The sequence below is a fragment of the Cygnus olor genome, chromosome 14 (genome assembly GCF_009769625.2).
Source record: "Cygnus olor isolate bCygOlo1 chromosome 14, bCygOlo1.pri.v2, whole genome shotgun sequence".
NCBI classification, from domain to species: domain Eukaryota; kingdom Metazoa; phylum Chordata; class Aves; order Anseriformes; family Anatidae; genus Cygnus; species Cygnus olor.
Window position 1 is genome coordinate 11112157 of NC_049182.1, and position 12666 is coordinate 11124822.

General features: G+C 42.1%; 1 protein-coding gene across 1 annotated transcript in view; it reads right to left on the reverse strand.

Moving 5' to 3' along the window:
* Positions 1-12666, reverse strand: part of LOC121077618 (ankyrin repeat and KH domain-containing protein 1-like) — a 119608-nt gene that overhangs the window by 3766 nt on the left and 103176 nt on the right. The window contains 6 exon segments of the mRNA XM_040572954.1: positions 261-425; positions 1957-2132; positions 3503-3757; positions 4820-5014; positions 9261-10876; positions 11170-11319. Coding sequence (XP_040428888.1) covers positions 261-425; positions 1957-2132; positions 3503-3757; positions 4820-5014; positions 9261-10876; positions 11170-11319 — 2557 coding nt within the window.

Consider the following 12666-nt stretch of genomic DNA (forward strand, 5'->3'; position numbering starts at 1 on the left):
TACCACTTCCAACAAAGTCTGTTACCTTGTTGAGCTTTTTTGAAAATTCTGGCCGTTTTACCTGAAAGCTGTGGCATGGATAGTGCTATATGTATTTGTAAACACACACTACGGGTGAAAAATCATGCACAATCTCAATTCTAATATCAAAGGACTGGAAAAAGTCACCTAGCTAAAAAAAAAATAATCAAGAAAAACAAAAAGCACACCACTGTACAAAGCCCCACAGAAGCAAAGGTGGAAAAACGCAATCAAACTACCTGCTGAGCATCAGTACATTCTGTTGAATTTTGGACTACTTTGATCATGGGATTCCAGGCCGGATCTGGAGTATGAAGCCCGTTAAAGAGTGGGCCTCCTGGACCATCTGCTAGCTGAGGGTGTGACGGTATTAGAGTGCCACCATACATGGAAATTGGTAGGCCCTAGAAATGGAAAAAAAAAAAAAGAGCACCATCAGAGAACAGTTACTGGTTAGAGATGACGACTGTGGTCATCTTTCTCTTGCTTCTGCAGTGTACTACCTTTCAGCTTTTGTCATAGAACAACCAAACACTTCAGAGATCACATCTGCCTCTGAAATGCTGGCCTAAGATAGAGGCAAGGACAACACTAGGAAATGTTGAAAATGAAAAAATGCACCACATCCGATTTGTAGTATTTTAAAAGCAATGCAGAAAGCAGTACTACAAAAAAAAAATCAACATTTAGTCAGACTTCTTTTGCAAAGGATTATGCACAAGCATAAACCATGTTTTCCAAAATGGCAGAGATGGTTCGAATCCCTATTTAACATTCACATATTGGTAAGTATTAGCACTGTAAGGGAAAGGGGCATCACTGCACACCTAGGTAGAGTTTGCAATACAAAGAACCTTCAGAGCTTGAGATTCAAGACAATGTATCCATTTTTCTGGAATTACATCTCACAGTGAATTAAAAAGGTGGCAACCTCTGCAAAATGCTTTCAGATTACCCCAAAAGCAGGACACAGCAGTTGCACAAAGTGATCTCAGAGTTCCCTCTTCTCACCTCTGCAACACATGATAATCTTGCTGCACACAGTGTCGCAGCTAGAGGGCTGCTACAGCAAAGCCCTCAGGCAGCTTGAGACTGCAAGACTCCATCCAAGTTGAACATTTTCTATAAATTACTTAACAGCCATCTAAAATATTCATCCAGTTCAGAAAGAGGAAGTTAAAGAGCAGATTTTGCAATTACAAGACTTCTTTCCTGTGTTTAGATGACTGCTGCTCTACAATTCGGAAGATCCAAAAAAGCACATGCCCCGGACATTCCTCCAGTGGAGGCTGAGCTGATGATGGCTTGGCAATGTTGGTTTGCTTTGAGATACTTTCCAATGCCAACAACAACCTGCAGGCTCGTGAATGGTTCTCTCAGGCTGCCACTTCCTTAAGAAAGGCTTGTGGCATTCACAGGCATGATTAGTATGTTTAAACAGCCTCAAGAGCTGAACAAGCCTTCAGATACCATTTCCAAGTGACTGAGTCTCCAAGAAAGGAAACTGAAGAATGATAGAGGCATCTAGTGCCTAAACAAGGGAACATTTGCAATACACAAATTCTGTTTTTGTTTAAGTGCACCTCTAGGTTTGTGTATCTTTTCTAGCCAGAAAAATCAGTACTAGAATGAAAGGAGGTTCAGAACTAGGTACACTGAGAAATGGTAGAAGACAGACATACTGTGTAGGCAAAATAGGCAAAACAGAACATACCACTCCAGTGCAAATGTCTCAACATAAGTGCTACAGACGCCTCATGTCTACTAGCACAGTGAAACAAACACCTGAACAGATAAGTGATTTTCCAAACCGAACACAGTTGTTTTCAGAAAAGTAGTGTGAACCCTGTCTGTTAGTCTTATACTGCCCAAATAGCTCCAGCAAATAAATTATTTGGTCGTTTAATAGCCAAAACCCAGCCCTCTGTGACTTACTTTAGAAAAATCCACAAAACTATTTGGCATAGGTTGGTGGAAAATGTTTGAGGGTGCCACTATTCCAGAATCATCTCTCTCCATTGGCTGATGCTGAGAAAAGGTGCCTGGATCTGACAATTGCTGATGCATTGGATGATTTCCCATTACAGGCTGAGACCAACCTGACAAGCCTTCTGGAAAGGAAGAGATTGAAAATAGACAATTACGATCGATTGAAGATTCTCTAGAACGTTGGTGTATACAGCTGCACACATCCCCACAAATCCAAAGGCTCCCAGAAAACACATAGTTGCAGAATATTTTAGGGCTCTACTCTGAGCAAAGGCAGAATTCCCGCAGCCTACACGTAGTAGGAAGATACCTGCAATTTTTAGACTATTGACACATTACAAACAAAGCAAACACACAGGTCTTATCAGTAGTGTCATGGCCTCTCACAGGGAAGCTGCAGAAAGCACACCAGGTAAGGCTGTTCCATTTCCTTTGTCGTGTACCTGTCCATTATCATAGGAACACAAAAAGTTACACTTTTTGATAGGGACAAAAAAAAGGGAAAGAAGAGAGTCCATTAAGACCAGGGAAGGTTGGAAGCACCGGACACAGGCCATCTGAGTGCACATTCATCTTGGTTCTCCAGACAAGCATGGAGGTTATGGAGACTTTTAGTAACTTCAAATTTCAGGTGTCCACAGTAGAACCATCAACATTCAATAAACTTCCGAACATTGTCTGTGAGCATACATGAGTTTTCTTGTTTGTTTGTTTGTTTTCCAACACGGTAAGAGTGAGAAACTGAAGTTAAAGGAAATATCTAGGGCATTACTGAAAAATGTAACAAATACAGGGCCATTATGCATTTGTCTTTAGCTTACAAATAGAAACAATCTACAACTCAAATGATGCAGCTCCTCCTTCCCACAACAATCCCATGCTATCTGGAAACTGAATGCAAGACTTCAGCTGTTTCAAAGTCACTCTTTTTAAAGTGGGACTGCCTAGAACAGAAGTTATCCCATCCTCGTTAAGAGCCACGAGGAGATCAATGTAAAATCATCATCCACAACTATGCATTTCTGGATGTATCAGCTGCACCACAGCTCATACTTTAAAGCGTTAATGGGTAGCAAGTAGAAACTTGGAGGAAGGCTCTTGTCCTTTCAGGCCAAAGGTCAGACTTGGAGATGGATTCCCTTAATAGGTAAAGTTGTTTATTTTTAAAATTCCGTATCGTTCAATACACCTAATATAACATTTTTAAACTGTTTTCAGGGTTTAACAATTGTACTCAGAGAGAATCTAGACTGTGTGAGAATCACCTATATTAGGAGTGAAAGCCACACTTTCATTGATGATTTCTTTGAAAAAAAACACACCACTTTGATACCAGTTTTCCTTTTAGGATATACTACATGGAAGTTGATCAGGCTGTGGAACTTTATTCCTCCTCCCACTTTCCCTATCCAACTTCTTTTTGAAACGTAGTATTTCCAAAAGGCTCCACAAGTTTATTCAGGCTACCCCAGACTGCACATAGTGGACTTACCAGATACACTGTTAACTCCAAACGACCAAATACCGCTATGACCAACGGGAGCTGTAAAGTTGGTTCCTAAGGGTGTAGGCGTGACAGATCCTCCCTGTCGAATTCTAGCAAGTCTTTCTGTCCCAATGGGAGGGGGTACCTTTCGATCTTGATTTGTGTTACCCGTTTTTGGCTGGCCCAAGTTAGAAGGTGCAGAAGCAGCTGAAAGGGGCGAAGACGATCCTGAGGAAACTGATGGAATTGGAGATTCACCTGCTGAAAGAGCATTTCTTTTGCTTAATCACACAAAAAGCACACAAGATAGTGAGAGTAAATGCAGCCCTCTCTATCCCCCCAATATTGTCTCAAATCAAATAGAAAGTTTTAAAGCCTCCCCCCCATCATTCTTCACTCTTTCACAGAGTTTCACAGAATTTCTGTTTAAAGTTTAACTCTAAAACAAACATTAACACAAATGCTTTAAGCCATCAGAATGGTGATATCGTCACAACATAGAAGTGCATCTAAAATAACTAGAAGAAAGAATAAGAAACATGGAAGAGTTTCAGGAAGATATGAAAAAAATCAGCCAAAATTCCGTAAATATCTAAGCAGCCTGGTTTTGGTCTCCACCACCTCCAGCAGAAGAGAAACTAAAGACAGCTTCCCAAAGTCAACATATGTAACGTAAAAGCATAACTTCCACCAACTTCAGAAGCGTCACTGACTCTTCCTGTGAAATCCAACTTTTTTTGAGCACTCATTTAAACATTTTAGTTCTTATGTTTAGAGTGGCAATGAAGTTGCATGCAGTGACACGAAAAGTCTCTTCATTTAAGACTCTGAATCAAAGACCCGTATTTTCTGTAAAGCTACTTCCATGTTCTTCCCATGAGGAGGAAAACCCTATGTCCCTATGTTACCCTGGATGATGCATTAAGAATCTGGAACATTTTAACTAACACGAAAATTCCAGAATATCAATTTAAAAAACAACAACAACAAAAAAGTATAACTTCAAACCATGGCAAACAGGACATTTTCACCTAATTTTACACTCATTTAGAGGGGAATCTTTGGTTTGGTACAATCACCTCCACTCCCCCGCAACTTCATGCCTTCTCCTTTTAGAACCTATGACTGAATTTTTGCCCAAATGTCTTTAGTTATGATACTAGAACTAGTGACATTTCACATGTTAAGAAACAAATAGTTAGGTGGGATTAGCACTTCATCCTCACAACTGCTAAACACAATTGGAAAGCATTTTGTGCATCACTGGCTAATTTCCCCTTAAGTTACAAATCTACTAAGAATTTACAGTTAACTAAGACAGACCCATGAAGTTCCTACATGAATTTGTTGCGCTTGTCCAAGGATGTGGTGAAAAATGCTGTCTGTTAAAGCTGGGAGTCCCAACAGGCGCTGGCCCTTGAAGGTAAACCCGTGCTCCTTGCATGTTTGCTGAAAAGCCTGTCAAAGGACCTGAAGAAGAAGTTGTAGAGCTGTTGGATGGATCTAGAGAGGGTAAGCCTGAAATAAACATAAATTTCATTAAATATTTCTCTTTGGGAACCTGCTTCAAAGCACCAGAGAGAGCTAGTGCTCCAAATATAACTAAAGCATCTCATCACCTTCAGGGGCATCTGCACATGGCAAGTTCATTTTACAGATGCACGATTCTCCCTCAGACAAACTAACAGAATGAATTTATGTATGTTTTTGTTAAAACTTGAGGTGAAAGCAGAGAAACCAACGCTTTGGTCACTGAAAGGAATCAAAGTCCTAGCATGGAAGGCAGAAGAGTAAAACTGGGAGTATAAAAAAAAATTTTTCCTTAGAAAAGAGCCACACAAGTCAAACAGGAACACAGGGCTCTGCGGAAGTCCTGAGGGAATCAAACAACACAAAAGTTTCACTGCAGCACAGTTTTTGCCGTCCCATAGCTACATTCACATATAGATCAGTCAGAGCATACTGCATCCAAGAAACCAGTGCTGATAATACACAGCGCAAAAGGTGAGGGGGCTGCTTTCTACAGAAATGTGTGTGAGGAAGGGTAAGATGGAGAGAAAGTTCAGTCCCACAAAAAAAATGAATTAACAAAGGTAATTACAGTTTTTGAACAAGCCAAATCTTAAAGCACTTTTCCAAAATGATGTAAAAGATTTCATCACACATTATTACCAGAAAAAAGCATAAGCAGGCATGACCGTATGTTTACCTGAGTTTTGGGTTTAGTTTCAAGGGCCTACTAAACAAGACTAGTTTCAACACCATTTGAACATTTCAAAATGACCACAACCAGGACTAGCCTATACTGCCACAGAGCAAGGCTGAGACTAAGTACCTACTTACATCCCAGAAGTCTGAAAACAGCAGTGGTGACAGGCAACAGGTCATAAACTAGAGGCGTACCTTGCATCTCCTGGATACGTTACTGAAAGCTAGCTCTCTTCCCCAGTATTAAATGAAGCAGAAGCCCCACACCAACCATGAAGCCCCACACCAACCACAAAGCCCCGCTTTTCTCCTTCCAAAAGTGGCAGATTCAGCCTGACCACATTAACAGAAATGACTTACTGGATTTGAAGGCGGTGGCATTTTTCTCGCTATTCCTACCCAAAAGATTAAGTCTCCCTAACAGACAATGGGAAATAAATCACTACCACCCAACTATAGGGTGCTCATAAGGGAGCCCTAATTTGGAAGCACAATCTTACATGGTTTGTCACAGCGCAGGTGGCTCCACCACTATAAGGAAGATGCTAACGCCTGTGCAGGCTGCCTGCAAGTGCAGCTCAAGTGATCTTTACCTGCCTAGAGCCTGCAGGCTCACCTCTACCACAGCAATAAGCAGACTGCAGCATCTCTAGCTGAGGGGCCCTTCCTACACACCTGTTATGGAGCTACCAGTGGGATGCTCTTCCTAACCCTCCACGCACAAAAGTGCATTCTGGAGTAGTCAGAAGGCCCCCATGGTCATAGGTGCCACCACGAAACAACTGGTTTCCAGCTGGCTGACAAAACCACTGAAGATGCTGAGTTTCAAGAATTCTTCCCTGCACAGACGGGGTAACACAGCTGAGGCCCATGGGGACTGCTTGGTCCCTACATGGAGAACAAGGCACAGATTGTGACAAAAAGAGCTCTTCGGCAGAAGTAAGACGCCCAGCTGTGCTTCTTGAATGCTTGGTAGGATGGGGACACAGCTTTCAGAGTGCAATGACTAAACACGTCAAGGCAGTTTCAGCACTGCTGTGTGTTTTCTACAGGTAGAAGGATGTGTGACAGCCAGAGATGTGCAAATTCAACAGTCACTTTTCAATTTTGCTTTTGTCTTGTCTTTACAGTTGGACTGATGATCTGAGAGGTCTTTTCCAACCTAAATGATTCTACGATTCATTGAAGTAGATGAAAAAAGCTTAGTTTAATATTAAAAATTGCTTCTGTGAACAATGACTTATGATTTCATCCTGATTTCAGTAATGAGCTTTCTGTTTATGTACTTACCAATCGAATCAGATGTTAAGAATAGAACATTTTGCAATAGCGTAATTTGCAGTTACTTTGCCCATAAATTCAGGCTCTTCATTACACTCTGAAAGCATAACTGAGCTTTAAGAGACTGGTTTACCAGCTTCACACAAATTCCGCTCAAAATCCAGTTTACCAAAGCCCCCAGACACTCCTGCAAAAACTGGTTAACTGTAAGAGCTACCTCCACATTTAGATAAAAGCAACAATACTTGGTGACTTCTTGTAACATAGGGAGCCCACTCATCTCATGCTACTTTGTAGTCGTGCTGCTTTTTAAGCTGACCTACATTGAGTTTGCAATACCTTTTAATGAAGAAGAGCAAGGTCTCAAATGCTTTCTTAAAACGCACAGGAAAAAAAAGTCTTTTGGTCTTCTGTACAGCCTTCCCAAACAGTCTAAGCCTGCCCTCAATCTGTAAACTGCTACAACAAGAGAAATGAAGACATATACAGGACAAAGGGCCATTTCCAGAACAGATCCACAGCCAGCAGGGACACGCGCACACGCTTCGCAAAAGAACTGGTCAATCAGAGAAAACTCAAGTTTGTTCATCTGTGAACCACCAGTGAAAGACATGGGCAGACAGACTTGCAGGACCACACTTCTGGTACAAGGTTCGTAAGAGAGGTCCTCAGCCTACTGCCCCCTCTTCTTTCCTCAGCATCACACCTACAAATGCCCCCTTCTCCTTTAACTCCAGTAAATCGTTTCCTCTTTCGTGTAACAGACCAAATTTAGATTCTGAAACGAGGGTGATCAGAAGTACCATAAAGTAGAATGACATTATGAGTCAACAGAGGACCTGACAAACCAGTCACCAGTCAGGATTTCAGGGGCACATTTTACATATTTTTCAGTTGTTCTTTATTTTGTAATATCTCGATCAAGTTCCAGACTGGAAAAATTGGGTTACATCTGAATATTTTTGTGCTTCAGATGAGAAGAACTTCACACTTATCTCCCCAAACTCACTGTCCTTGAGTATTCACTTAACTCTTAACACAGAACAGCTACCTTTGAAATATTTACAGCCATTTAAGTATATAAAAGGGACTGATGGGGGAAAAAAACCCCTAATGAAAAACAGATGACATTAGCACAAGGGAAGAGCAAAATTTTTTGCTGTTATGTGAAGTCCGTATACACAGAGCACAATCCTAAGAGAAGTGATTGGGCTCCATTTGCCGTAAGTTTCCTTCCCCTGGGCAGGGTATTCCATGAACAGCCAACATCCAGTTGAGAGCACTGCAGATAAAGGTGAGACAATGTAAAGTGCTTCTGGTATTCTACTGAGGAGGGTCCGGCAGTTCTTCTGGTAGCAGACTATCTGATGAGCAAGGCCCAGTTACTTTACCCCCCTTCTCCAGTCTTAATTTTGACTGGTTCCGCCTACTGAACTGGGAATGGACATGTTGCAAGAGCTCTAGGTATTCACGTTCTTTGCAGTGCAGCTACACAGCCCAAACTATATGACTAAGAAAACTACAGTGACGGCAAACATCTTGATTTTGTGGTTAAACCTGATCTGATAGAGGTGATCTGGTTTTCAGAAGCCCTGGATATTTTTAAATTAACTGGGACGAATGGGAATGCTGAAAATCTTTTTCATCCACCACTACATCTTCCCAGTGTCCCCCTTTCCTTTACTCTGAAAGTCAAACTACCGAAATACCCAAATTCAGCATTCAAGTCCTGAAGCATTAGCTCAAATACCTAACACACAGTGTTAGATATCTTCAGCTTCAAAGCAAGGCTCTCCAGCTATCCAGCTTCCAGGCACCGTAAATTCATTACGGCAAGAACAAATGGGAGAATGGGGCAGCATAGAAGAAAATCTCTTGAGTCTCCCCTTCAGCCAAGTGGATGCTGCCAGTTACCCTGCACTATCATCACCGTTTATAAGAGGATGATAATCTTCGAGGCAGAGTATAGCAGGCAGGGAGCTCACTGCAAGCGTTCCTAACCCATTTCAATTAAAAACACGTAAACTTCAACTACTGCACTTAACAGTTGAAGGGCAGCAACTTCCTAATAACACACCATGCAGAAGCACATCAATTTCTCAAAGCACATAAGCTTGTAACAATTTTAAAGAGCACTTGAACAAAAATAGGCCGTATTTGTTACACTAGTATTCTATAACCTTAATTTGTAAACTATTTCTCAAACAATTTCAAATGACCAAAGTGTAATGGTTCGAAAAAAAATTCTGTCCAGTGCATGATCTTAGCGACTTACCTACAGGGCTGGTAGAAACCCGCTGGGAAGGTGGCCTGAAACCAGGAGCCTTGGAGTTATCAGGATGCATGTTTTCCACATGTCCTAGCACAGAGTTATTCAGAAAGGTAGACTGAACAGTGAAAGATGGGTCAGCTGCTGCTCGGGTAGAGAGAGGACAGTCTCCCCATCCTTGGTTAGAGGGCACCTGGTTGCTATCAAAAAGACTACTGAAGTGATTGAAGAGCGTTGCTGGCCCAAAGGCAGGAGGCAATGATTTATTTGCTGAGTTAATGTGCATCTGAGAACCATTCATAACGTTCATGGCTGACGAAAGCTGCACCGCAGCAGGTGGACCTTGAGAAGGTGTTATGGGAACTTGATTTGTAACAAAAATAGACTGAGGATCTTGATGTAGGTTTGCATTTGGTACCACTGAATAGAAAGAACCTCTGGACTGCATCCTGTGAGTAACTCGAGGTGCTGGTACAGCTACTTGAGGTAAGTTACTGTTGTCCTGATTATCTGCAACAACTGACCTGGGTGACGCTAAGCTTAAAGGAGAGGGTTCTGAGCTGGAAGAAAAAGGCATCGACATCGAAGGACCGATCTCCGACACGCTGGCTGGTAGTATTTCATCTTGGGCGTTACTTTGCGGCGTGGGGCTGCTGGATGGGTGAGCTTCGGTGACTCCCGAATTGCTGCTAGTTGACATACTGGAACTACTTGCAACTGAAGATGGCACGCACACATTTCCAACAGGCTGATCTGGTGTTGACACCTTCTCTTTGGGTGCTGAGACAGCTGAGAAAGAGTCCACTTTAAGTGCAGAATGCTGTGTTTGTGGAGCATTAGAAGGCAGAAATGCTGCAGGAACTTGCCCATTGTTTGGGGGTGCAGAGGAGGCCGAAGGCAGAGCGCTACATGTGCTTGTCACGGTTGAGATTGCTGTTGCTGCAGCACTCGTCTTAGGAACACAGGCAAACAACTGCTTTCTGACTGAAGAGGGAGTCCGATTACTTGTTACACATAGCGGTTGGGTGGAAGCAACTACTGAAGAGACAGTAATGGGACAACTAGAAGTAGCTAATCCAGGAGACTCTGTCTGTAAAATATTTCCATTCTGACTACCTACACGATTTGAACTATTATGCTTAGGAGAGCTGTTTGTGCTGCCAGGGTTAACTGGTCTCACTGGGAATGGTCCCCAAGTGTTTGGTGAAGGTGAAAATGTTCCTCCAAATTGGGCCATAGGTAAGCGAGGGTGCCGGATCTGTTGCATAGTTTGGGCAGCCAGCAAGGCAAAATGTGGATGAGAATAAGCTAGAGGAAGAGACACTGGAAAAGATGAGCGCACATTCGCTGGGACATTCTTGTTTAATTTGTTCGTAGGCTGGAAAGTAGACAGTGTTGATGACTGTGATGTAACGAGAGGTGGTGCTCCAAGAGGAAAGGAGTTTTTGTTTGAAGCAGATGCAGTACTAACTCCAGATGAGAAGTTTGCATGGATTGATTTGGTACTTGAAGCAGGTGTTCTTATATGAGTTTTAGGAATCAAGTCTTCCAGTTCCTTAGCAGGATCTTGAATAAGGGCATTGATGAGTTGCACTGCATATCGCGTTGACTCAGTACCACCCCTGTATTAAATAGGAACATATTTATCTTTTACGAAAGGTAAGTGCAGCATTCTGTAGCCCCAATTTAATACTGATCTACAAGTCTACTGCAACTTACTCCAGTAAGTTAATCCTTAAGATAAGCAAAAGTCAAGAAACAACTTTGAATAAGCAGACCTTCAGCATATCTCGGCAGCAGTTATAAGCGTTCTACTCTAGAACCAAGAAACTGAATACATCCTGTCTTAAAAAGCAAAGTTTATTAATAAATGACATTTTGGACTAACTTAAACTTTCGTTTCTAGATACTGTACCTTATAGTAATCATTCTCTCTCCATTCTTATCTTTTTGTTTATCAACATCAATATGGGCACCAGTGACATCTTGAATTGCTGTAATGTTGCATCCACCTCTCCCCATTATTCTAGATACGACCGAAGCTGGGACAGATAATTTCTTTGACCTGTATCACAAAGATCACAAATTTATGAAATGTATTTAAACACGTACAAACTCCCTCATTGTCTGAAGCAAAATTCTTAAGTTTCAGGGTAGAAAGTGGTTTTCTGCTGGTATTTTGTTCACCCTTTGGAGCCTCTCTAAAAATCCCCCACTCGAATTACTTATCCTCAGTACCTGATGAGGACTCTTCAGAAGCATTTCTACCACCACTGCTGCATCACAGATGTATGTGCCTCAAACTGCTTCAGAAACATTTTCCAATTTTTTCTTATCTCGTGTAACTTCAAAGTGAGACAAAGCCTCAGCTCATTGGCCTGAATTTACATAAGCAGCACTGCTTCAAATATAAAAGGCCACGACTTAGCCACTTTGATCATTTACAGCTAGGAGAAGGCGATTTTCCAGTGTTTTCCCAGTTATCAGCTCTCTGATACCACCTGCATTCATGACCCTTTTAGTATCCACCTCTCTCAGACCTTGACTAAACATGATCCTAAAGTTTAATCGGTGCCACTACACAATGGTGGACATCAGTCTGTTAAATTGTGCAGTTCTGTGATTTAACGAGCTGCTGGAAGCCACTATGAAGGTAGCACAGATTTTCAGAAGCAGGCTCGTTTTTAGGCCACAACACTGTAACCCATATGCTCAGTGAAAGGTCATTTTAGGATTTCTCTAATTCAAATGGTTTTGGTGGGTCAGTGCAGGCATACAGTAGTGGGAAGTCTTTGAACATGATCAATGCTTGCATCCAGACCCCAGCCAAGGTCTCTCTGGGCCACTAATGTCCCCAGACTTTAAAGGCTGGACCTCTCAAGCCCATACACTGCTTTTCAGCTTGCTAGTGATGTGCAGTAGTTCAACACCGAACAATTAGAGGGGATTCAAAGGGATTTCAGAAACCACTGATCACAGTTCAAGCACCTCTGAACACTGTACAGATCACACACACAACCCCCCCCGACCCCAAGGCCACCAGCTTCACCTAGTTTTTCCAGTCTTTGAAAATATTAAGTAATTTCATCCTCAGGAAATTGTTTCTCAGTTAACAGGATTTAAAGAAAACATTTTATTTTAAACACATTGAAATACATGGAAATGTTCTAAAGCATCAACCTTATCTTTCCAAGGTGTTTTTTCTTTTCCCTTCTGCCAGGAGATGACACTCCAACCCTCCCTTCCCCAGAAACCAGGCACTCAGAGCATGCACCAAGCTCCTATCCCAAGGCTGCATCGTACTTTGGGCGCCCTCTACCCCAAAGGCTCCTCACTCAAGCTAGACATCCCAATTGCTCCCTCCCCAAATCAAAGATCCCATCATCACCTATCTTTAAAGATAGTTCCACAT